Source organism: Triturus cristatus, chromosome 1_2, assembly GCF_964204655.1.
Source record: "Triturus cristatus chromosome 1_2, aTriCri1.1, whole genome shotgun sequence".
NCBI classification, from domain to species: domain Eukaryota; kingdom Metazoa; phylum Chordata; class Amphibia; order Caudata; family Salamandridae; genus Triturus; species Triturus cristatus.
Window position 1 is genome coordinate 973,296,505 of NC_140580.1, and position 27,826 is coordinate 973,324,330.

At 44.3% G+C, this 27,826-nt stretch overlaps 1 protein-coding gene across 2 annotated transcripts in view; it reads left to right on the forward strand.

Moving 5' to 3' along the window:
- The window catches only part of PNPLA7 (patatin like domain 7, lysophospholipase), a 1,876,659-nt gene that overhangs the window by 275,594 nt on the left and 1,573,239 nt on the right, over positions 1 to 27,826 (forward strand). For both annotated transcript variants that reach the window (XM_085610534.1, XM_085610541.1), the window contains exon 9: positions 11,456 to 11,536. In XM_085610534.1, coding sequence (XP_085466660.1) covers positions 11,456 to 11,536 — 81 coding nt within the window. The remainder of the gene's footprint in view (positions 1 to 11,455; positions 11,537 to 27,826) is intronic.

Consider the following 27,826-nt stretch of genomic DNA (forward strand, 5'->3'; position numbering starts at 1 on the left):
CTACCTGCCCTGTGGTATGAACCAGAACAGGCGTGCAGGGAGGTTTCAGGTAAATCCCTTACAAAGTCCTTCAGGGTTTATAAACTCAACATATGGCTGCATGATTCTCGAGTCGGCACTTTGACAAAACTATTTTTAAATAACAAGACTGCCTATGTGTTCGAGGACTTCCTGAATGTTATCTATCCAGTAGCAGCAAAGAAGCTCTATATTCAATGGAGGTATGGTACACTACCATTAAGGGTCTTTACAAGCAAATGGCCCTCCTCCTTGAATGAATCTTGCCCAGGATGCGGTGCCGATCAAGAGGATGAACTCCACATACTCTTTTTTTTTTTATTTTTTTTTTTTTTGTCCTGCTTACAGTAAAGCTAGGAAGTATTGGTTAGTACCTTTATGTAAGAACTTGGGCTTTGACAAATGCTCGGTTGCTATGAGAATTCTTAAGACCGACACATCAGGGCATATCGTCTTTGCACTATCGAAGTTTCTGATAGCCATGCGGCCCAAGAGATGGTTCATAATTGCGAATAGTAGCCAGGGGTGACTGTATATTTCTGTTTTTATGGAATTTTATTGTACATTATGAATTGACAATTTTATATTATGTGTTGCAATGTCTGTTTTAACTTGTAAATCTTTTACGGCTGAAATAACGTCGAAATAAAGATCAGATGATGATGTTTCCATGAGGCACAGGGTCAAGACTGATTTGCATATGGCCAGGTCTAAACTGGGGTGGCATGGTGGTCAAAATAATGATGGATTTAACCCAGATCTCTTGACTGGGGGAAAATGTTTTGATTTGTTCTGCATGCCGTCCATCAATTGTGTGTCTTTTGCTATCTCGCCCTAAGTGTGCCGGGTATGCCTAGACGTAGGTCCCGGGCTCACTGTGCCACTGGATTCAAACTATCCTGGCTGAAGAGCCGGTCCTAGGATGCTTGTTTACAGTCCAGGGAGGACCTGGCTTGGCAGTTCAGGCTGGACTGTTCCCATGAGGCACAGGGTCAAGACTGATTTGCATATGGCCAGGTCTAAACTGGGGTGGCATGGTGAGCAAAATAATGATGGATTTAACCCAGATCTCTAGACTGGGGGAGAATATTTTGATTTGTTCTGCATTCCGTCCATCAATTGTGTGTCTTTTGCAAATAAAATAGAAGCGTTCCACGAGGCGCTAGGTCCTTGGAAGTCCTTAGAGGTTAAGGGGGCAAAGCTGGGCCCAGGCAGGCTAGCTCACAGGGCCCTCCAGCAGGGAGGCAGTCCCTTGTGGCTGTTCCTCCTGAGGCCCAGCAGCAGCAAGCCCCCCAAGCATAGGAACAACACAACACTCATGGGGTCACAGCCCCTATATTTATATGGCATCTTGCTTTGTCTGCCCTGGCACAGGGCTTGGGGGAACCAGCAAAAACTGGTTCAGGGGGGAATTGGAGCACTCGGTTTACCAGGCTCCTCTTCCTATTTGTCAGGTGGGGGCTCATCATCAGACACACCACAGGGTGGGCGGAGCCAGCATTGTAAAGACTAGGCACAGACCTATTCAGGGACCAGGGACTTCTCCCACTACTCCAAATGCAGATGTGCCATTCAGCCTAGTGCTGACTCACCCTGCCCCTCCTGGAGCCACACACACCTCACCAGCCCCTGTCATTTAACAGCCAGACGTGCAATCCACATCTGGCAGACAGACACATAGAACACAGAAATACCAACTTCTAAAAGTGGCATTTCTAAAATAGTTATAATAAATCTGCGCACACCATTGCTTAGCATTTATTATCACTATTCCAAATATGCCAAACTTGACCACACTGCGCCTCTCGTATCCGGAATTACCACTGAAACGGTTATTAGGGAATCCCCAATGCATTCCTATGGGAGGGCAGCCCCACAGTAGTGAGAAACCAAAATGGCTGTTTGTCACTACCAGGACATGTCACACACTTGAGGTACATGTCCTTTCTTTTACCTACAATGTACCCTGCCCAAAGGGCAAGCTAGGGCCTACTTTAGGGGTGAATGGCATGCAGTAAAAAGGGGGGTCACAGACATGGCACTCACTTTAGGTGCCACGTCACTGCGGCAGTATCACTGCGTGCACCAACCCTGCAATGACGGAGGCCTGAGATAGGTTTGAAAGGCTACTTTGGTGGGTGGCGCAATCAAAGCTGCAAGCCCACCAGTAGCATTTAATTTACCAGCCCTGGGTATATCGGATACCACTTTACAAGCGACTGACAGGTAAATTAACTAGGCCAAACAGGTGTAGGCCAATCTTACCATATGTAACACAGAGAGCCCAAGCACTTTACACTGAACAGCAGGTCTAAAGTGCCCAGAGTCCTAAAACCACCAACACCATGTCAGAAAAAAGGCTAGGAGAAAGGCAAAATGTTTAGGGATGACCCTGCAAAAAGGGCGAAGTCCAACAAATACATCTAGTTGTATGTGTGCACTGACAAGAGGATTGCAGTAGCTAGAAGAAAAGTGTTTTAAGCTGTATCCCAAATTTAAAAAAAGACCTCAACTGTGTGGTCCCCGCACCTATTCGAATCACCTCCAGCGGTACCCGACCATCATTCAATTGTTCATTCTCTCATTGCGATCTGTACTACCATGGCCCTCAAATTCCCCCCCGGCAAGCTTGTAAAGTACTTTGAAAACCTCCTTTTATCACACAAAAAGAGCACAAGATGCTCAATACAAACTTGAGCCAATCGTCTGTTGCCAGTACTTGGTATTTCCAATCAAGGAATCATTAGCCAGAAATATCCTGTAAGAGTGACTCTGTCAGGTCCCCTTCAAGAAATGTACCTCAGATTGCCTCCAACTGGCTGCTTCTGGATGCATTTCTGGGTGGGCAACATGCTTGGCGAAAACACACATTTTCCTCACATTCCTCTTAGAAAAACTTCAGCCATCTGTAGGGAGCCACAAATGTCCTTCCAGCCAGCATTTTCCCAAGTCTTCCAATTAAACCGACACCTCACTTGTGTAGGTAGGTCTAGTGCCCACAACAAGAAAGGGCCCAAAATGCACCATGACCTCATCACATTTTTGCACTGAAAACTGACCCTTTTTGTGCAATGTGGGTAGCTGTGGATTTTAGACCCGAGCAAAACTGGAAACCTAGAAACCCTGCACATGTTTTAAAACGAGATACCCGGAGTACTCCAGGGTGGTGTGACTTGCATGGCTCTCACCGGGTTTGTTTTGCCCAGAAGCCCTTGCAAACCTCACACTTTGACTAAAAAGAGACATTGTCCTCACATTTCTGCTAGGAAAACGTCTGGAATTTGCAGGGAGACACAATTTTTTTTACCACCCCACCCAGCAATCTCCCTATAAAAATTATACCCCACTTGTGTGGATGGGCTTTGCGCCCGCACAAGGAAAGGGCCTAAGACACAATGTGGAGGACAAAATGTGGAGACATTATTTCCAATTAAACAAAAAATCTTATTTGGCAATGTTGTAGCTGCTGTATTTGGGCCTGGGCTTGGTGGCCACCCTGGGAAACCTGGCAGACCCGGCAAACCCAGACATCCTGAAAACCAGACACAGAGGGGAGTCCAAGGTGGTGTGCTACAATGCCCTGCTCAAACTTTACCTGAAGCTACTCATATTCCTTGCTTTGCGGTTATGTAAACCTCCGATAATCTGCAGGGATCCGCAAAATTCCAATCACCCAGTGTTCGTCCCACTTGTCCCGATTAAAAACGCTACCCCACTTGTGTGGCTGGGCCTAGTGCCTGTGACAGACATTAGTCAGACCAGGGTCAATGAGAGTCCCATGGGTAAACTCCCAGATGTCTAATGGGCTTTTTGGCCCCTCCGGGGGGTGGGAGGTGGGGGGGATTCAAGGAAAAGACCTCTGATCTGCCCCGGTAGGGGGTGGAGGGGAGGGTGGCAGAAGTACTGTTGGGGTCATTTTGGGTGTGGGTAGCTTGACATGGTGTGCCGCCCCATCACTCCATATAGGCAAAATAAACATCCCTGGTGTCTTGTGGGCTTTTGACCCCTAGGGGCAGACCACAAATGCCTATTTACGCATTTTATGTTGGGTGAGGGTAAGGCCTGATGTGTGGGGCAGCCGCCCCACTCCTCGGCCGATGATATCAGTATTTCCCTGGAATCTAGAAGGCTTCCTCCCACCCCTTTCAGATTGGGGTGAACACCCTAATCCGCCACTGTGGGTGGGGGTATGGGCAGGAAGACTAATGAGTCTAGGGGTGGGAGCACAGCCCATACCCAAGGATTGTCTCTTACTGCAAAGAAAAACACCCTGAAGTCTAGTGCGCTTTCTACCCCGTGCGGGCAGGCGGCAGATTAGGGGTGCTGAAGGATTAATTAGGCTTGCGGGGGTCCCCGCCATTCCTAGAGGGGTGGGGCACTCTACCCAAAAATGACTACAAAGAAAAGTCCCGGGGGCTGATTGATGGGGAACACCCCCATCTGACCCGGGGGGGGGGGGGGGTGGAGGCAGAAAGACTAATGAGGCTTGGGGAAAGGAGCAGAGCACTGGCCCACGGTCCCCACCTCCATAATACTACAAAGTAAAATACCCTGGCGTCTAGTGGGCTTTCTGTCCCTGGGGAAAAAGGAGGGCTGATAAGGGGTGAATACCCTCTCTACTCCTTTGTTGGCAGAAAGATTAATGAGTCTTGGGGAAAAGGTGGGGGAGAAAAGCCCATGCAGGCAGTCCCCCCCCCCCCCCCCCCCAAACAAAATACTGCAAAGAAAAAATACCCTGGTGTCTAGTGGGCTTTCTGCACCCTTCCCAGTCTGTCGCATGCAATGCATGCGATTGATTTTTTTCTCTTAATAGGCATTATAAATGTTCGAGGTCCACTGATTGTCATTGTTAACGTATTTTAATCGAGTTAGTTAAAAATGTATGTGGCGCCACTTGTGCTCATAAAAAACTTGTTCCTTGGTGGGGTAAGAAGCTCAGTGCTTGCCTAGTCCAGGGAAAGATGTCTCAACATGGAATGTTCCTTTCTGATGGATACTTTTATCTGCAGATTCCTTGTCACTCTTCCCATGCACCAGAAGCTCTTGCAATAGCTCCTGTATGTGGCAGGTAGTGCCATAGATCTCCGTCTCTCCTCTGCATAAGATCACAAAGCGCCACATATAGGTGTTACCCCTACAAGCTGACTTCAAATCCTCTATTTCCACATCCTTTAACATGGTTCCAGAGCTCTCCTCCTACTGACTTTAGTACTCACCCTCGAAGAAGACAGACTTCAAAACGTGTCAGGCATACTGAAAGCTGATGCCGGTCCTGGATCTGCCCAGCCTCTGCTTGTGGTACCTTGGTACTAAACAGGACTCCAAGTCCTGTGACAAGTGCTCCCTGATGCATCTCAAAGGGGTGTATGACGGAACAACTAGGGCACTTTCTACGAATGCCTTAACATTGACGCTGGATCCACTACAGCATCTTTAACAATTAAATTCTTAACAACAACTTTTTTTACCACGTGTATGCCATTACAAGGAGTTCCCTTCACATAAAAATGTAAGTATTATACAGGTAAATATAAATCCTTTTTTTAATATATATAATATTTTAATATTAATATACATTATATATAATGGGTTATTTTTATATATATATATATATATATTTAAACCGCAAGGAACAGCATCTGCTGTTGTTAGCCTCCCCCCTCACTCACTTACGATGGCGGCTCGTGGCGAGGTGGCAATCCTCTAAAATTACAAAAAACGCCGTTATCCTTCCGTACTTCGTACCTGGACAAACTCGGCAACCACGAACACTCTTCAGCTTCACCACAGTTCTTTTATTGGGAGCAATTTACCAAACGACCGACTCAACGCGTTTCGGGATGAAAATCCCTTGCTCACGAGTGAAGTGTCCTGAATACAGGCAGTATTTTAAACAACAAACATCACGTGGTTTACAGATTCATTGAAAGAGAGAAAATACTTGGTGGTGGTTTACGGTATAACTCTGTTTTTCAACAAAAACTTTAACTTTCCAAATAATATCAAAAATTGTGCTGCTTTGACATACACATAATTCATCGCGATTAACACATTTTAAATAAATGAATTAACGGTCTGCCTAGTGGCAAATTTGATTGACACATGCGCCTGAACTGCCTCGGTGGGCGTGATACATTTTTACAGTTAGCTGTCACAAAACAGATCGAAAGTCACTAATGTGCCAATAAAACAAACAATACTGTTTATGTACTACTTCGCTTCATGCCCAAGTGGGCCAATACATGAAACAATTCAACCAATGGTCACATTAATAACAGATTTTCAATTCATTAAGAAGTACAATGGGCCAAATAGAATAAACATGATATCCAAAACCCTTTAGTTTAAAGCTACAATGGACATATAATAATACAACAAAATGCCATACCGGCAATTTAAGCTTAATGAAGGATATTCCTAGATTTTTGCGTTTCTTTCAAATTTTTAGCCATACTCCTTTTTATTCTGTAAACAGAAAAGAAAAAATAAAGATTTCAATTACAAACATAATTAACCACACCTAAAAATACCAAAAAATACTACCTGACTCAATACCACTAAAACCTAATGATAAACTTTAATTACTTTAAAATATGAATTCGAAGCAGCTGGTCCTATGTGAGACTCAATGAACTCTCTGAAATGCTGGAAAAAGTTGTGCGTGTAAAACTACCCTAAGTGTACAGCTAATTCCTCGTCACAATTGTGTCCAGTAGGTACCAGGGTACCATATTGGATAATAAGTTTAGATTCAAGACGTCTTAACTCCTGGACTCTATTTCCTCCTCTTTCATTTGCTTTCACTGAATCCAGTACACAAAAACTTAAAAGATTACTGTTTTGATTGTGGTGGCTTACAAAATGGCGTGCCATTGGATATTGTTTGTCGCCATGCTTGATGGCGCGTAGATGTTCTAGGATTCTGATTTTCGCTGTGTGAATTGTACTACCAATGTACATTTTTTGGCAGGGACAGGACAGCGCATAGACTGCAAAATCAGTGTTACACGTTGTATGTTTAAGAATCTTATAGGGCTTTTCAAGAGGTGACAACACACATTCTTTACAGTTTTTGCTGTATTTACAAGCTTTACATTTTCTACATAAGTTCACCTGGGAATTATCCCGAACTTATCATCCATCTGCGCACAGAGTAAAAGGCACTATTACTGTTTCCATAAGAAGACTCCTGAGAACAGAACGTACACGTTCCAGATACTGCTTGTCTTCTTTACTTCTTCTCGGAAACTTTCAGAAGTGCCGATAATGCGCGGGTGAGGGGATTTTCATTGATATTTAAACCGCAAGGAACAGCATCTGCTGTTGTTAGCCTCCCCCCTTACTCACTTACGATGGCGGCTCGTGGCGAGGTGGCAATCCTCTAAAATTACAAAAAACGCCGTTATCCTTCCGTACTTCGTACCTGGACAAACTCGGCAACCACGAACACTCTTCAGCTTCACCACAGTTCTTTTATTGGGAGCAATTTACCAAACGACCGACTCAACGCGTTTCGGGATGAAAATCCCTTGCTCACGAGTGAAGTGTCCTGAATACAGGCAGTATTTTAAACAACAAACATCACGTGGTTTACAGATTCATTGAAAGAGAGAAAATACTTGGTGGTGGTTTACGTTATAACTCTGTTTTTCAACAAAAACTTTAACTTTCCAAATAATATCAAAAATTGTGCTGCTTTGACATACACATAATTCATCGCGATTAACACATTTTAAATAAATGAATTAACGGTCTGCCTAGTGGCAAATTTGATTGACACATGCGCCTGAACTGCCTCGATGGGCGTGATACATTTTTACAGTTAGCTGTCACAAAACAGATCGAAAGTCACTAATGTGCCAATAAAACAAACAATACTGTTTATGTACTACTTCTCCATGCCCGCAGTTGTCATCCAAAACCATTGCTCAATAGTATTCCTTTGGGAGAACTATTAAGAGCAAAGCGCAATTGTAGTTCAGTTGAAAGTTTTAAAGAAGAAGAAGCTGTGATGATTCAAAGATTCAGAGAAAGAGGATACTCGGAATCAGTGATAACGAAAGCTCAAGTTGAGGTGGCCAAAAGATCAAGAGAGTCACTATTAGCTGACAAAGCAGACAAAAGTGATGAACTGGATAAAATCAGGTTCATCACTACTTTCAATAACCAAGCTCATGAATTACGCAAAAGCCTAAATAAATTCTGGCCAGTTTTGCATACCGATAAAGATATATCGAGCAACATTGAGACTTTCCCACAAATCACTTTTAGAAAAGCTGCTTCATTAAAAAATACACTGTGCAAAGCAATTGAAGCCACACGAGCAAACACTTTAGGAATACAAGGTTTCTACACATGTAGAAAATGTAAAGCTTGTAAATACAGCAAAAACTGTAAAGAATGTGTGTTGTCACCTCTTGAAAAGCCCTATAAGATTCTTAAACATACAACGTGTAACACTGATTTTGCAGTCTATGCGCTGTCCTGTCCCTGCCAAAAAATGTACATTGGTAGTACAATTCACAAAGCGAAAATCAGAATCCTAGAACATCTACGCGCCATCAAGCATGGCGACAAACAATATCCAATGGCACGCCATTTTGTAAGCCACCACAATCAAAACAGTAATCTTTTAAGTTTTTGTGTACTGGATTCAGTGAAAGCAAATGAAAGAGGAGGAAATAGAGTCCAGGAGTTAAGACGTCTTGAATCTAAACTTATTATCCAATATGGTACCCTGGTACCTACTGGACACAATTGTGACGAGGAATTAGCTGTACACTTAGGGTAGTTTTACACGCACAACTTTTTCCAGCATTTCAGAGAGTTCATTGAGTCTCACATAGGACCAGCTGCTTCGAATTCATATTTTAAAGTAATTAAAGTTTATCATTAGGTTTTAGTGGTATTGAGTCAGGTAGTATTTTTTGGTATTTTTAGGTGTGGTTAATTATGTTTGTAATTGAAATCTTTATTTTTTCTTTTCTGTTTACAGAATAAAAAGGAGTATGGCTAAAAATTTGAAAGAAACGCAAAAATCTAGGAATATCCTTCATTAAGCTTAAATTGCCGGTATGGCATTTTGTTGTATTATTATATGTCCATTGTAGCTTTAAACTAAAGGGTTTTGGATATCATGTTTATTCTATTTGGCCCATTGTACTTCTTAATGAATTGAAAATCTGTTATTAATGTGACCATTGGTTGAATTGTTTCATGTATTGGCCCACTTGGGCATGAAGCGAAGTAGTACATAAACAGTATTGTTTGTTTTATTGGCACATTAGTGACTTTCGATCTGTTTTGTGACAGCTAACTGTAAAAATGTATCACGCCCACCGAGGCAGTTCAGGCGCATGTGTCAATCAAATTTGCCACTAGGCAGACCGTTAATTCATTTATTTAAAATGTGTTAATCGCGATGAATTATGTGTATGTCAAAGCAGCACAATTTTTGATATTATTTGGAAAGTTAAAGTTTTTGTTGAAAAACAGAGTTATACCGTAAACCACCACCAAGTATTTTCTCTCTTTCAATGAATCTGTAAACCACGTGATGTTTGTTGTTTAAAATACTGCCTGTATTCAGGACACTTCACTCGTGAGCAAGGGATTTTCATCCCGAAACGCGTTGAGTCGGTCGTTTGGTAAATTGCTCCCAATAAAAGAACTGTGGTGAAGCTGAAGAGTGTTCGTGGTTGCCGAGTTTGTCCAGGTACGAAGTACGGAAGGATAACTGCGTTTTTTGTAATATATATATATATATATATATGTGTGACTGGTTTATACTGTCTTCTAAAATACATAACACATTTAGATATATATTTCTTATATATATAGATATATATATATCACCCTATTAACCCACTGTCCCTAAACCCTTAAATTAACCTTACCACCCAAAACCCATACCCTAAAAATATCCTTTACATCCAAAAATCTATACCCATCCTAAACTTTGAAAATACCCTTGCTATCCAAAAACATATACACACCCTAAACCCAAATATATAGATAGATAGATAAAACATATTAATTGCCTGCAAAATACTTAGATTTACATGCAAAAACATTTACCATGCCTATGCATTTACAGCAAAATTAGTTTTGAAGGCGTTCATGTTGAAGGTATACTCATGAAAAAATTTAGTTGTAAAAACAGTTGTGGTAAAGACTGTTTCGTTGTAAAGCCTTCGTGGTGAAGGCGTTCGTGCTTTTGCTGTTGTTGTTAAGTGTTTCCCATCTCAAAGCCAGCAGGAAGCCACACTGTACGTCAACAAGCACAAGAAGTGTGGTTGATCCTGATTAGATCACTAGGCCTAGTTAGTTAAGTCAAAAAAGAAACCTAAAAGTTAAGACGCCTCTTCGAATTCTAGATGCTCTCACTTTCAGGAGAAGTTTCCCACTTGGTGTTCCAGAAACCCAAGGCCATCTTTGCCATCCTCTTCTGGATGTTGAATCTGGACCCTATGCACCTGGAGATCCCTGTGCCACTGAAAGTTATCAGCAAGTTGAGGTCATTAAAGAGGCTATGCGGAAGTTCTTCAAACTCATTCTACCTCCCTCCATTGCACCTTCTGGCCCCACAGACCCACTAGGTCCCCAGTGGATTCACTGATGTCCCTTCCCTGGCACAGACTTACCCTAGACAAAATCATCCTGGATGTCCCTCTGTCCCTAAACTGCAGGCCTCTCTAGTCATTCGTGCATTAGCTCTGCCTCCGGCAGAGAAAACTAACGTCAACTTGCATTAGTGGTGCTGGCTCAATTTCGCCATGTCCAGAGGCGTGATAGAGTAATGACGGATGCCGATGTCGCCAACTGTCTGTGCACAAGAGCTATTATAAGAGTTTAGTTCCAGATTCAGTCTTGTACCTGGGGAGAGTCACAAGTTGAGGAATCTGTTGTTAGACCGAGTATCCATCAGAAAGAGTGTTACTGAAAGTAGGCAGCTTATTTGTTTTTTCTCATTTAATAATGAACATCCGCATGTTTGTGCACTGTGCATACGTCTGGCTTAAATGCATGGTGAAGTAGCAAGTATTTCCAGTTCACACGTCTTAATTTGTCAGAATTTGCGCCAGACACCTTTTTAATTAATTAATTTACCTTTGTGAATCTGCACCTTACAGCGATCAAAATTCTACAAGAAATAAAAGATGAAACTCTTCCCTCTCATCAATTTAGAGGTATTTCTTGGACTAAAAAGCAGTGTTCATGGTGTGCCTCATGTAGCTTGCAGCTTAATTTGCTAAAACTCTGAGCTGTAAAAGCTTGCCCCGCAGTCTGTTTGCTATGCTCTTGGGCATCCAACTCTAGTCCTACATTTTACTCTGTCTTGCTTACAGTAAAGTTGTCTTGAGAAGTGCACAAGACAGCTTTTCTGATGTTTTCATCTCACAAAACAGTATTGACAATGTTAAAAATCTTTCTTCAGGACGGAACTGATATGGTGGTGAAAGAAGTGCTTCCTGGTGACAGCGTTCATAGCCTCCTGAGCATCCTGGATGTTATAACTGTAAGTTGATATGCTTGAGACATTTAGAATGTTTACCAAAAACACATTTCAAAGTGACAAGCTATAGTTTGTTCAAAGACCATCAGTTTTAGCTGCACTTTGAAAACACAGATCGGTTAAAATTGATTTTCTCTTTGGCATGTTTAGGCTTGCATTTGTTTCATAGCATGAAATCCATTTGGTAGATTAGCATTGTCGGATGGTGTCAAAAATGTCCTTGTAACAAGAGGGTGAGGGCTAAAATCATTTTATTATGGGCCCTTAATACCTGTCAGAATTAAGACATAACAATGCTGTATTTTTGTTAAAGTACAATATTACAAGATATACAGAGGATTCAAAAGTCTGTAGCGTGATCATCGTATAGTGGCTGCTAGAATAATTTCAGCTGGCTCACTTAACATTACTGAAAATACGTGTTAATACTTAAATATGTAAATTACGGTTTTACGGGAAATAGCTCCAATCTTTGTTACTTATTTTTATAAAAATATGAACTAGAAATACTGAATATTTAAAAGTTCCCAGCCCAGCAGTTCACACATTTCCCTACTCAAATGACGGTTCACAGTTTTTTTGTTGTTGCTCATCTAGAGAAAATCCCTTAAATCTGTATGCCTTTGTAGTGGGGGGGAATTTCACAAGAAAGAAGTCCTTTTCATCTTTTTAAGATTTCCTTCCTGCATTAGCTCATTTACTTACGTTCTGTAGAGTGTTTGTTCCTGCTCATCATGTCTTCTTTGTACAAAAATGATTCAGAGTGTAGGAGAAGGATAGGCACTCAAGGTGCTTTTTCACCTGCATGGAATCTTAATATTGTACTTACCAGACTTATGGGTCCACCATTTGAACCATTACTTAAATGTCCTCTCCAATTTTTATCTTGGAAAGTTGCTTTTTTTTAATAGCCATTACCTCACTTAGATGTGTCTGTGCATTCCAGGCTTTAACATTGGAAGAACCTTTCTATCAAATACACAGCGATAGATGGTTCTTAAAACAAACCCAAAAGTGATTTCATCTTTCCACCTCAATCAGCCTGTTGAGTTGCCTGTTTTCTTCCCACAACCAGATTCAGTTGCAGAGAGGGCACTTCACACATTAGGTGTCAAAAGAGCTATGATGTACTATATTGACAGAACTAAAGCTTTTCGAATAACTAAACTACAATTTTTAGAGTTTTCACCCCCACACAAAGGAAACCCCATATCCAAGTCAGGCATTTCTATATGTATATTTAAATGCATTCAGATATGTTAAGCCAAAGCTAAAAGAACTTTGTGTACACCCCCTTGAGCACATTCTACTCCTGAAATAGGAGCTTCCCTGCCTTTCCTGGGCAATATCCACTAGCTGATATATGTAGAGCAGCTACATGGTCTACAGAACACACTTTAACTAAACATTATTGTGTGGATGTCCTAGCACGCTAAACAGTTAATGTAGGTGAGGCAGTGCTGCGTATGCTCTTTAAACAACTGCAACACCCACAGGTTAGCAACCACTTTTGGAGAGCATGACTTTACAGTATGTGCAAAGCATGTGCACCTACAGCCACATATGTCTTATAAAAATTGTTTCCTACTCTGTAAGGATCTGTTCTTGGCCTGTACATTACCAGGCTCCCACCCTTCTCCCTGGTCATTTGTGGCCATTGCAGTTCCATTTTTGCCTTTGCATACACATGGATATCCCTTTACTGACACTTTTCTCTGCTCTGTTCTCACCCGCCTGCGGGAAAACAATTTAACAATGTAGTGATGCCCGTGCACGCTATTACCAAGAGGAGGAGTCACTTTAATTCATGACTCGAAAGACTTCTTTGAAGAAAAACAACTTGCACACATCCTGACCAAATACTAGATGGCAGGAGTATGCAAAGCATGTGAATCTACAGCACTACATGCTAAGAACAGATGCTTACAGGGGAAGTAATCTAATCCTTTTCATTCTTCTCACACGCTCATAATGGGTATGTGGGAACAAGTCATGTGGTATAATGTGACTAGAGGTTCAGGTATAGGCAGTCCATATTTGTGAATAACTGTCTACTCATGCACCAGTCACCACAACCCAACAATTGATCAAGTGTAAAAGTTCTTATGGATGGTGGCGATTAAATCATTACTTGCTGTAATAATAGTTAAGAGAGCTGACATAAGGTATCAAACCATAGTTTTTCAAATGTAATAGAGTAAACGAAACTCAGGAGTCAGTAAAACTGAACGCTCTGAAATCAGTAGTCTGTAGTAAAATAATTTCATTAGCAGCTATCCACAAGAGATTAAACCTGATGAACCAAGTCAAATTGTATGCAGAGATAAAGAATTGGAACAGAGCCTGCCCTTACTTTTAATGATGTTCGACCTGAAAACACGTCAACTCTAAAAGCAGACTGGCCTCGAAATTCGATGTCTGGATCCGAAGGCACACCACCTTCAAGCAGTACTTTGTAAATGAGCGCACATCATTCTTTAAAACAGGGTCCACCACGACAAAAGTCTTTGAAACAGCATGTCAATTCCTTTTAACCTCGAAAATATTCTTTCTTCACACACTGAGGACAGTGAAGATTTGTCCCAGAGTGTATTCTCATTGATCCAAACACTGGCCACATTGCCACAAGGAGTGAAGAGCAACATTTGAGTCCAAAGCACAAGGGACTACTAAGGCCAAATCACCTTTGACAGAGGGCCTAGCCACTCATACCTGATCTATAGTACACTGGTGCAGATGGTGAGGAACAATGGGATGAGGGGACCCTGCTCTGCCCAGAGATTGCATGGATCACGTCTTTAATGGATCAGACAATAATGAACTCGATGAGTCGTACCATCTGAAGCCTTCACCACCAGATAAAACTTCAGCATACCACGGTATCATACAAAGGATCGCTTTTAAGTATAAATGTTACTATTTCTCCAGAGGAAGAACTGGGAGATTCAATCATTGAAATCATTTCTTGTACTGAGGGGATCATTCAGGAGTTACCAATGTTATAAACCGTGCTCAAAAACACATTAAAGATTTTCAAGCCACTGGCCATAGTCTGCTTTATTACTCCAGTGGTGGAACATAAATACAAGGCTTACCCAGAAGAGGCACTCTACAGTCGAGGCCATGCACATACTGCTCTTAACAGAGAACTCAAACATGAGGCTTTGCAGAAAATCAGAAAAGAAAACATCAAAGACAAATCCATGGGTGCTCTACAACAGCAGAAAACTTTTCAGTGCCACCATAAAAAACACGCCACCCAGCAGGGTCCAACATATGCTCCAGCAATCCGCCCATAGTCATCAGCATTCTTCTCGGATTCATTTTTAAACATGAGGGTCTTTTGAGGCTCCAGCTAAACCGTGGTAGGGATAACCAGAGCAGGGGATTCTCTGATTCCAAGCTGTGACACTGTTCTTGTTCCCAGCCTACTCAACCCCTGATGATGCATCACCTGTTGCGGAAGGCTGAGGGACTCTCTTGGGTCAAGGAGTCCACTTCATGTACTTTCTCACCACTCACAAATGTGCAGTGTATGCCCTATCATAGCTCTATGAAGACTATACACTTCTAAATTGGGCAAAGCAAGCATGGTATTTCTAACTGTTGGAGATGTTGTTTCAACCATACTGCATACTCCATCTCAGCTAAGATTTGCTAGCTCAGTGGTGCAGTGGCCAGGGCAACTGACTCTGGATTCCGGAACAAGGGGGCTCACTGTTCGATACCCAGTGCCGGCGGCAGGTTAGCCCAGCACCTTGTGACTGAGCAATTGCTTGCTTAATCCTAGCGCCGGGACACCTCTTCGGAGGTAGCTGTGTGCTTTACAAATGCTAGTATTTCATTTTTTTTTCATTTCAACAAAAAGGTCAGGTCTATCATCCCAGTCAAGAATTACTGAATGTGGTGATCTGGCTCCTGAAGTCTTAGTTTGGGGACTTAAACGTGCCTGTACACTGCATGGAAATTCTCGAGGATGCACGTCATCCTGCAATGCTTCACAGCCAAATGTAAATTCTTCGCCATCGGACATAGTTAAATTTCTACTTGCGATACAGAAACTGGCCTTAGCATACACTTCATTTCAAGTAGACACATGTTTACCGGACCATGTGACTGGCCAGTTTTTCATTGTAGTTTGTGATGAATTTGGAGCCGCAAAGCAAATTCTTAGACCTTGTCTTGACACAGTGTCTTTGGTGGTCAGGTCTATTGGTTAATCTGTGACCATAAGTAGACACACTTTGATGAGTTTTACAGTGCTCTCCGGTGACATCCAGTCAAATCAGATGGATATGCATTTTGACAGTTGGCACCCCTTGAGCATAAAGCCGATTAGATCTTGAAGAAATTTTAAAAGAGGTGCATTTACTCGCTCTATGAACTTGGTTTCTTCTGCCTGCCAGTTCCAAAAGTAGTATAGAAAATTCAAAGGCTACTCGAGAATTCAGTCTTATGGGCAACACCATCCTCCTTATCCGAGTGAAGTTTTTCAGGTTATGGAGGCATGGCAGCTCCAAGGTTCACAAAGGACAACAACAGCAGTCTGCTTCCCCCGCCAATCCATTTTAGTAAACTATCGAAGGTGGACCCGCATCGTGTCGGAAGGGTTTACCTTCTTGTAGATGCGCTGACAGTCCTTCACCACAGGCTGTGATGTCCTTCAGATTATACAAAGGATACATCCTCCCTTTTCAGTAACCTGCTTCTCCCTCCCAATGTTATTTTATCTAGCCCCCCCCCCACCCCACCCCTATGCTGAATCTTTCCAGTTCAAGGTTCTACCTTGTCTGAGAAAAGGTGCCATTGAGCTGATTCAAATGAGATTGAGGAGGGATGTTACTCCCAATGCTTCCTAGACACCAAGATGGATGTAGGCTTCATCCCATTCTGGTCTTTGTGTCCAGGATTCCTTTCTTCGCTAGGATATAGTCACTTTTGTCCCTTGCAGTTGCTATTTAAGCCATGAGGTTTCAGATATTTGGATCACTTGACACACCGGATCAGTTTTCTTTATATCGGTACTGCCATCTCACGACACGTTAGGCGCTCCTTAGTGGGTTTTGAAGGTCAGTTTTGCAGTCTCAGCATTTAGCCACACTTCAGCACCTTTTTTTCTTCAGAGAGTTCCTATCGCTGATATTAGTGAAGGTTGGTGATGTCTGCATTCCAGTGCTGCGATGACTCCGTGCTGAAGGTGGGCTCTCTGCAGTTGGTGTCAGACCATATCCAGTGTACAATACTTTCACTTTGGGTGGGGAGGGGGGCCAGCCAACACAGAGACCCATTTTTGGGTGTGAAAAAGGCCGTTTTATTGAAAACAGGTGCATATCACAATGTCCAACCTAGGCTATTGCCTTACAAACTAAAACCTCACTATACATAAATTCACTGAACCTCCATATCCCCTCCCCACCCCTACGACCCCCACATAAATCCCCCACCCTGCCGATAACATAACATTCCATAACAATCCCACTACACAGTATTGCAGTTTCCAACTCCTGCCCTCTACTAAAACCTACACCCCTACCTGCCTTTCTGCAACTGTAACTAGCTAACCCCTAGTCTAAACTTAGCCTACCTGCCTAACCTTCCCTTGGCCCTGCCCACAAAACTTCCAACATTTAACTAAAAACTTCTGCCAATGTAGCTAACTTCTTAACAACCCCGCCACCCAGGAAAAAGCGGGAGCGTAGGCGGTGATGCCGCCTCCCCTTTTTTCTGCCCCCCCTGCCCTGGTAGGACTGTTCCCTGAACCATCCTAGACATTCAGAATTCTAGCAAGAACTTACCTAATCTCCAGCAGATACAAGTCCATCCCCAAACGGGATAAATGGACCCCATCACTCCTGAAGAATTCCACTGTGTCGAACTTCATCTCCCTGTGGGCAATCCTGAACACCCCCAGTTTTCTGCAAAACCGCGCCATCTCTGTATTCAGTTTCTTCCTGGCCCTTTCCACTGCCCCGGATTAACTGCACCCCTCCAGATCCTATGCGGAACAAACTCTGTCCAGATTACAGAACACCCAGACCACTGGCGCTTCAACAGGGCCAAGTCCCTCTTCATGCGTCGCAAAATGACCAAACCCTTCTCCTGAACCATATAATTTTCCCCCAAGTGGAGCAACAAAATGTCGGGGCACCTACCAGCCACCAACATCCCATTCAGTATACGCAACAGTTCTCTCCAAAGCATGCCCCCCCCGCCCCTTCCAATGAACTTTGAATAAATCTTTATTAAACCCCAAACTTTCCCCGAAATAGCTGCCACGTGCCTGGACCTGGTCCCACTTCACGAATGAATGCCCCACTATCCATATCGTCATCTCCCTGGCGAGGGGACCCGCAACCGAACCTGAAACCGAAAAACTGCGTGAACAAAGGAAAGACACATAACCGCGCTATAACCCCCCAGTGGCGCCGTACGCATATCTCCTGTAGCAGCCTGAAGACCATCTTCCCAGCCTCATGAAGTCTTCCCTCCCCAACCCCTGTTCCTGGCTTCAGATGCGGCCCCAATCCTGAAGGAATGTGAACCAAATCCCATGCTGGGCAGCCCTAGCGCAGTAAGCGATTTACGCAAAGCCGACAATACTTGAAAAGCAGTCACTCTGCGCCCATCCTTGTGCATGAACCCCCCCCCCCCCGTCATATCGCCCTGAAAGTGCCCTCCATCGAGCCTCCCATCTGCAAGGATAAGTTAAAAGGGGGTCCACTACTTGCAATGAAACCCATTTTCCCACGCCACGCTGATCTGTCTTGGACTTATGCAGCCAAGTGCAAACCCGATCCCGCCACGGGACCTCATCTGCCCAGGTAATACCCCCTGCATGTTTCTGACCCAACAGTTCCGAAACCCGGAATGCTCCAACAAACATCCACACCATCAATGTGGAAAAAAGGCACTCTTCAAAACTGTCTTCACATACAGAGGCCAACACTCCCAACACATTCACCAGTAGGTCCCATGACAAAGGCTGCCGGACGCGCCCAGTTGTACCTTGCTCCCTGGCCCAACCCTCTAACATCCGCGATCCCAACTCCCCCGCCGATGGAGCGTAGCCCCACAGAAGCTTCCCCACGAATGCAATCCCTGCCAGTTTGCCCGAAATGGTCACTCTAGAGAGCCCTTTATCAATCAGCTGCAATATAAACTGTGTCACGTCTTCTCTCCTGTGCTCCAAAGAAGCCCTCCACTGTGCCCCAAAGTCCAGAATTCCTGCCAGGCTAAGCTATATGACGACCTCGTGGAAAGTGCCAGAAAGCCTATCACCATCTGTAACATCCGGTGTTGCCTACGTACCACAACTACGGTGGCATGGGGGTCGGAGTCCTGTCAGCATCCTTGGCAAACCCACGGAATCTCCCCCACTGTGAACGAGACAAAGCATCCGCACAGCCCGTAAAGCTATGTCATAACGCAAGCAGCCCAAAACACACTCATAGCAGCTTCAGTACCTGCTCGTCTCTAGCGGACTGCCGATTGACAATTTCCACTACCGCCATATTGTCAATCCTAAAAGTCACTTTCTTGTGGGCCAGTTGTCCCCCCCGTCCCCCCTCCCCAATAGCGTCACTGCAACTACCAGGGGGAAAAATTCCAGGAAAGCTATGCTCCTACCCCCCGCCCCACACTCACTGGGCAACTGTTCTGCGCACCATTTCCCCTGCCAGTAGAGACCAAAACCATGGCTGCCTGCGGCATCTGAATAAAATCTGGACATCCCACACCATGTCCTCCTTCCACGCCAATGGCACGCCATTGAAATCCTGTAGGAAAAACGTTCACATCCGCAAATCCTCCCTCACTCCCGCTGACCGTCGTACATGGTGATGCGGCTGTCTCTGTCCTGAGAATGCCCTACCAAGTTGTCTTCAAAAAGTCCTCCCTACTCTCACTACTCTGCATGCAAAGTTACGGTGTCCCAGCAACACCTGAATTTCGCGAACTGTGACTGTCTTTCACCAGCATGACCCCCAGCAGCTCCAGCATCCTCTGCTTTTTGTCCCTTGGCAATCGTGCCTCCAGTACTCATGAATCCAACTCAATCCCTAAAAAGGACAGAGCGGTACTGGGCCCCATTGTCTTTTCCTGCACCAAAGGTACTCAGAGTTCCCTCATGATCTCTTTGAAGCTGTCCAGTGCTGTCTGGCACTCCGTGGAGTCTGAGGTGCCCACAAAGGAAAAGTCATCCAGATAGTGTGTCATCAGCTGGAAAACAACCACTGTAAGAATGAACTGAAGCATTCAAATAATGCGCAAGACATAGAGCAGCCCATCGGTAAGGCTTTGTCCACGTACCATTTACCGTTTAAATGGATACCCAAGAGGTCCCAATCCTCTGGGTGGACTGGAAGCAGCCGGAAAGCAGACTTTGTCGCATTTTGCCATTTCCGAAGTTGCGCCCGCGGTCACTACCATTGACATAGCCACGTCAACCGATGAATAAGACACAGAAGCCTCTGTGTCGACAATAATATCATTCACAGAATTGCCTTCTGGCCAAGACAGATGCTGGATTAACCGAAATTGCCCCTGTTCCTTCTTGGGGACCACTCCAACTGGGGAGACAATCAAATTCACCAATGGCCACTCATCAAATGGACCCGCCATGCGGCCCTCTCGAACTTCCTTGTCCACTTTGTCTTGCACCACCTCCGGGTGCTCCCTAGCTGACTGTAAATTGTCCACCCAACATCTAACCCTGGGACACTTGTACCCTAACCTAAAACCGACAATAAAACCATCCTGTTGTATTTTCGCAGCCTTCTGGTCGTCGTAACCCAGTAAGGCTGCCACTAAGTTGTCCACTCTAACCGGTGTACGAGCCTTTTGGCCCAGCCCCTCTAGCCCCTCTTCCCCCCCCCCCCGCCAGTTTGCTGCTGCTGTCCCCCTGACTTTAACCTCCCTTGGTGCCACTGGTGACCCCCCGACTGCTGTCCCGACCCCCCCAAAGCAGTTAACCAAGGCGTGTCTGCCTCCACATTTCGAGCAGTCATGCCTGAATCTGCAAAATTCCTGTGTGCACATTCCTTTATTGAAATCCCAGTAGGCCCCACCCGATCCTGACTGTCCTCTTCCTGTACCCCCCACCCCTCCCCGGGTGGGTTGGCCCTGAAAGGGCCGATAAACGAGAGGAAGCCTGCTGGCCGTGAATATCGTCTTCCGTTCTCTAGCAGACCCCATAGTGTGCTGCCAGAGATCTGTATCTAACTCCTCCCACTTAGCTTCGGTGTCCCATGCCATACGGGCTCTAAACTCCTTGTCGTATTGTGCCCAGGCATAGCCCTCCCCTGCAATCTGCGCCTTCCTGATGACGTCCATGTACTTAGAGAGTCACACACCTCTCAGGGTATTTTTCGCAATACCCGCTTGCATATATTAGAAAAGCTGCCGTCCAATTCTCAATAGTGAGGGCACTCTTGGCCGCTTGGCCAATTCGTACTCTTCCTCTTCCGAAACTTCCTCCCTGTGTAGTAATTTAAGCATTTCCACATATTCCCCCTTCCAGATGCGCTCTATAATGGCCAACATCAGATGCGCTCCCAACGGCTTTGTTACCCCCATATACGGCAGCTTCTTAATCTCGATTCCTTACTTTCTGGTTTCACAACTGGCTCTACCATCCCCCCCTGCTACGTCGCCCAGCTCTTTGGCCTTCGTGTTGTCTCCGTCCGCTTTACCTGTGTCATCAGTGCCAACCCCCACATCCAGTACATATTTTCCTTTGCTCAACCTCCCTCCTTCTCCCCCCACCTCCTCCCCTGCCCCGATCCCCACCGAAACCATCTTAGGTTTCAACCCTTCCTGTTGTTTACCTGGTTCCAAAGAGGGTGCCTGTCGTGCTGCATTCTGCCTTTGGACCGGGCCAACCTGTCCACCAACCCAGATGCCCGGCCTCGCTGAGAAGCCGGACCGCTGCTAAAACTCGATTATCCTCACTTGCCATCGCCAATCCCTACAACTACCACCTCCGAAATATAAACTACTCGCCAAATCACCCTCCACCTGCCTCACAAAAACTTTCCCTACTGCACGCTTAGCCACTAGGTCACCAGAACCTAAAATGGGCTATAAACCCCGTTGGGCTGCATTTGGGCTATACCCTAGCAGCCCAATTCCAGAAAATGGCCGGTGATTCCCCCCCCCCCCCCCCCCCCCTCGTCAGACCTCCCGGGGCTCGTCTGCCCCCCAAACCCTGCTTGTGACATGGGTTTCTTTTTCATCAAAGCTGAAGTCTTTGTTTCAGCTTATGCAACATCTCCCATTTATTGTGACTGTACAAGGGCAATACCCCCAAGGCCTTCTTTTTTGTGCAGAGTATGGGGCATTTGAGGCATGATACAGATGTTTCGAGAGACTGTACCAACCAGGAGGGTGGCTGGTACTCACTTTTTCTTTGTGTAGACGCTCTAACGCTATGGCTGTAGCCCTGGCTTACAAAGTCTTGTTGACTGCTCATCATCTGGCCAGTTCGCTGAACACAATGGCAAACAACTTCAGTGTGCGTCATCGTACTGATGAAGAGTGTCGCTTTCACCCAGAAGTGACTCTGTACATCTGCGCCTTGTAAGACACCGCTATGGTGGATTGCTTTACTTCTCACAGAAGCGCTCACTTTTTTTGTGCTTCCTCTTCTGTTCCCACTGTGGGTGCCTCTGCGAAGCACATTCCCCGTGAAGGGACAATTATTACGTGTCTTTGCCCATTCATCTCTTTGCTAGTGTTTTGGGGAATTTTCATTAGGAAAACTGCAAGTGATTAAATGTAATGCAAGTTGTGAAGGGTGTGACATGCAGACCTTTTATGCATTTCTGCGTCTTCTCCTCCACTTCCGCCCTGAGTGGTTCTTCAGGCATGGGATGAAACTGGCCATCTCATCTCTTTTGATCTACCTCTTGGGGTGGTTGATGTTACCTTTGCTGTGCACTGTCCTAATACCAGAATTGTGGAGGGCAGTTGGTAGACACATGTTGTTGTGCCGAAGGCCAGGTAGATCCTCTTTGTACAAGGTTATCAGATGTGTTACTCTTGTACTATCTTAGTTCAACAAAGCTTTGCTCTATGTTGTCATTGTCTGTCAAACTCATCCTTGTCCCTCTTTAGAGAAATTGACTTGCATGCTCTTTCCTTCACTGTTTGTCATACCTCTGTGGGACAATAACTTGGTGCTTACTTTTCGGAAGGGTTCACTGATCAAACCCATGCACAGCTGGCCCTGTATGTCTGCTGACCATCAAGTCTGTTTAACATGTTTGAGAGCGGAAGACTTTTCATGTGTCTGCCCTTCACTTCTATCTTTCTTGACTAGTTGCAGTTTCGAGGTGTAGAGAAGAATAGGTAGGTAGAGTATCCACTAGAAAGATTGTTACTGAAGGTAAGTAGCATATTCTTAAACTCGTGTCATCTTTCCTGAAGGTTACTTGTTTGTGGTCTTGTAAAACAAATAGTACACCTCTAGCCTCTTCCTTTATTGTCCTTCTGGGACACTGGCAGTGGGTAAGTTTGATGTGGCCAGTCTCACATGCAACCAGATCAGGAGACGTAAATGGCTCATTTGTACCGCAGTATGGGTGAAGTGCGTGTTCTACCGGGAACTCTTTTCCGCTCCTTTCATCAATCCCATTCAGGCCGCTTGATTTCCAGGGAGGGGATTAAAGGGGGGGGTTCTGATGACCCACATCCATCATCTGGCCCCTTTACGAAGGGTACCAATCTTATACTAACCTATCCTCCAAAAGGAGGTGGATGGAGCTAACTGCTAGGCCATGTCACTACACTGGGCAGCAAGAAACCCCATACCGGTGCCAGTAGCATCGAGCACCACCAGGAAATTGTAGCTGGACACTCTAGGTACCACAAGCATGAAGACCACTTCTGATCTGGTCAATCTAGTTAAGGATTCTCCAAACCACTGGGGCACCACTTCCCTCCAGTTTATACTGTGTTTGTGTGTAGATAATTGCAGATGACACCTACCTGTCTAAAACTGCCCAACCTCTGCCTACATTTTATGGCCGTTCTGCTCGGACAGGAGAATACTCAGGTTTATGTAACATGGTTTGATACTTGCGGGTCAAAGCGCCACACGCATTAGATTCCTCCTGCCGTGCTAAGCTCTTTAGAGGTGACACTCTTGTATCCGTGTTTTTATCGTGTAACGGTTAGGACGGTGGACCGCGGAGCTGGGAACCAGGCTCGAGTCTCGGCGGGACGCTCAACATTCTGTGATGCTGGGCAAATCATTTAATCTCCCCGTGCCTAACTATAAGGAATGTGTTCGTCTGTATCGCAACTGGTGCTCATGTAAAGCGTTCTGATACCTCCGGGTCTAGTGCGCGCAATATAAAACTCCACACACAAAAAAGTGTACGTGTAGCAAGGATGCCCGACCCCCCTTCACCCTCCCTGGGAAGTAAAAGACAGTCCTGTTTGGCATGCAGTGGGTACACTCCTAAGCCGTACTTGCTGTACTACTGGCAGCGAAGTCCCTGAGTTCTGTGATATCATTCCTTGAATTCTGCACAGAAAAACAGATGGGTGGAAACCAAGAAAAAGCCTACAAAACGATAGCCATTTCCGCATGAACTGCACGTTTCACCTCGCCTTTTTCTGTTGCATTCTTGTGTATCATTTCCCGAGTGTAATTGGAAGTACTAGACGAGGGCGGCACAGAATACGTCCAATCAACCCCACGCGTGACAGAGAGATTGTGAAAAACTGTTACCCTCGCTTGAACAAACGCCTTCGGTGTTTTGTTTTTCCCCTCTCCATTTTTTTTTGGCTCTGGCGCGCTAAATGGAGAACAGCGACACGCCCGTGGGTAGTGGAGAGAGGCTGACACTTAATGAATGCACATTGGCGCTAGATTGCAATTTCAGTCACGCTATAAACACAGTGTTCACAGGCTGTTGATTTTGATTACAGTGTGTTCTGACGTCCGTCAAGTGCACTGACGGTGCGCGCGGTGTCTGGATCCCGGCGCGGGCTTCCTTGTTCCTAGGCGGCGCGCGCCCCCGGGCTCTGTTCGTTGCGCCTCTCGTCTGTGCGACTGAAATATTAGATGCCTGGCAGAGGATTAAAGCCTTCCATGTTTACACTGCGATTATAACCTATTCACTTTGCTAGCGAAGGTTACCTAATTACTAGCTACCCGTAAAGCTTAAATGTTGAGAGCTTTTAGTGGCGTGGGTAGATCAGCATCTTGCCGAAATGACGGAAGGGTTTCCAAATCTTGATTAGGTTTGTGTTCTTATGGGTTTTTTTGTGTTACGAAGGACAGGATTGCAAAATCTTCAAAATACTAAACCTGGATTTTGACCGCGCCCTCATCAGTTGTCCTGCCCCCTCATTCTCCATGAAATATCATGCCTCGGTTTACTGAAATCCGTGCGTGCCTTATTCAGAGTTCCCACCCTACCATTCTTTTCGTATTTTGTCCCCCGAGATCCTCTGTATGTATTTTGGCTGCGCTTGTGTGGTCCCTAATTGAGGAGCCACGCAAACACCGACTAAAGTGCCCCAAGTAGGAACCATTGGTGGCTAAGAAAATATCCACAAATTATCTCCCAGCCCTGTGTTTATTGAGGCGGCAAGACACCTCACTCCCTTACACAGAACTCGGGGGTGTGCAGGGAAAATGTCCACAGACAACATAGACAAACGTTGTGTGACCAATGTTATTGTGCACCTTTTAGCCCCCAGAAGTGACTGAGAACACGAGAGACTGTGATGACTGTCAACATCTCTGGAATCCCTTTTTTTCTTCTTTCCTAGTTGGTAATCGTGAGCACCCCCTGGTGTTACATAGGCGGAACAGTGGAGAATGGATTCTGCTCACGAGGTATAGCAAGCCTTGACGGCCTCTCATCTTTGCTAGTGTTCCATCAGTTAATGTAGGAAACACGAACATGATTTTCATATCTATGCAAGTTGATTTATCGACTCATTAAAATCAAGTAATTGGTCCTCATAATATTAGATGCAATACTACAGTGAAGAGGAGCAATTGTCCCTTACAATAGCTTTATGAACACAGGCTCCTCTTTTAATGGGTACCCTGTTTACTCTGCCTTGGTTCAAAAGAGGGTCAGCCCATAACTCTCTTCTCCTGGGTGGTGGCTGGCTCGCTTTCTCACCAAAGCTGTCTCCTTTGGGGGCGTAACAATGCCACAACAACCTCTGCTGCATACAGGGAGCAAGACAGCCTGCTCTGTCGAGAAGCGCCCTCTCCTTTTCACACGTCCCTGTCTCACTTTCTGTAGTCTTGAAAGTCGGCTCCTGTATCTACCTTTAGTGAATGATGACCGAGAAGCCGGGAACGCTTAACTTCTCACTCCCCATTTTATTCTTTCACCCTCCCTCTTCAGTAATGTTTATATATTGCTGCCTAGTCCTTGATCTCGTGTCTGTTTACATCCACATCTTCACTTCCTGCACTTTACTCCACTTACCCTATTCTCACTATTCACACCTCGCTCCTCTTTGTCTCTCTTTACACTGTTGTTCCAGTATAATTCGCATACCTATCTCTTTCTCCATCCTTTCCCAAACCATTATGATCAGTGTCTGGAATGGTCAATCCCTTAGATAAAAATCCACATTCAGTCTTTAACTTTTCCTTTACTTGATTTTTCCCTTTCTTTAAGTTACTGATGAAAGAGTATTCTTTTGTAATTTCGTAAGTCCAGCCACCCTTACTACTTCCTGTTCAACTTACTGTCAGACACCACTTTCCTCCAGTCCAAACCGTGGGATGGCCATTTTCTTTCACCCTTCTTGCATCCCCCTCATTTTACTCCACCATAACTTCTGACCTTTTCACTTTTGATGTTAATTTTCATTTTGATCATCATCCTCAATCCGCTACTTGCTCTCACCTCTTTCTGTGACGATGTTGACACTCTGCTTGTATACTTTCCTGTCTCTCCTCCTAACCAACAATCCAGTTCTCTCCATTTGTTTCTGATGAATTCCTTGTGTATAACAGTAACTTATGCGGACAGATCCTTTAATGTTGCAGCAGCCAAAGCATGGAACTGTCTACCATATGCTTGAAACCCAACCTAATCAAATGTAGGAAAGCCATTAAAATGTGGCTTTTTAACCAGTAACTTCCCTTTCTTTTAGACCTGTACCGTTACTGTCATTAACGTCAATATGTTTTGCTTAAATGCACTCTATAAAAACAAAGCAGATGAACTGCCTCATGGCTAGATAGCAAACTATGCAATTTTAATTTATTAGTAGGAAGTGCGTACCGGGCAAAGAATTAACTTAGGTTTACTCCAATCTGACCTGAAGCTCCCACTGCTGACTTGGAGCTTCGAGATCTAAAGTTGCACAGCGCTATTCACAAAAGTAAATTACACTTGTGAGTAAGTTACTTGTGTAAGTTTACTCTCACACTTTTAAGTACATTTACTGCTTACGTTTTTTCACAGAATCCAAGTGTAAAATTATTCAAAAGTGTACACTTACACATCTCTGCCCCATGAAAAAGGAGTGGAGCCAAACTTAAGAGTGCAAGTTACTACTGCTAAAAAAGAAACATTAGTAGGTCCAGGACCACACGTGGCCAGACACAGATACTTCAACACACTCTCATACAAAATAATGCAAGTAGGGACTTAAAATAAAACATCATGGGAGATCATGTTAAATTAAAGTATTTAAAATAGTTAAAATATATCAATGAATATAATTTATTGTAAATAGTAGATACAAATAAAACATTTATTTATAAAATATTTTAACAACCGTTTTTAAATTTTAAAATCATTGTAAAATTTCATTGTAATTACATACAAGTAAATTTCTTTAAATAAATTCTAGACAGCACTTTTAATAATTAATGCATGGTAATTTGTTTTTCTTTCTGTGGGATTTCATTAAAGAAAAATTCAAAAAACTGATTGTCATTTAATAAATGTATTATAATTAAAGATTTATTTCAAAATGAAATTAATAGTCCTATGGGTTTTTTTTCTTTACAAAGTTTAATAAATTTGATCAAATCTGCTAATTTTTAAGATTCCTGGAAACAAGCATAGGTCATATCTACTGTGAAAAAAACAGCGCTGGTCATCTAATTATAGACCTATATCGGTACTACCAGTCCCTGATAAGATGCTTGAAAGCACATAAATCTTCAGGTTTCCTCTTGTCTCGAAGCCTATAACATTCTTGATTCTTTCCTATTTGCCGCATATCACAGGACCAATCCTTCTCGTTGTGTCTGAATACTTGCAAAACATCTTAGACAATGGAGAAACAGCTGCCCTTGTT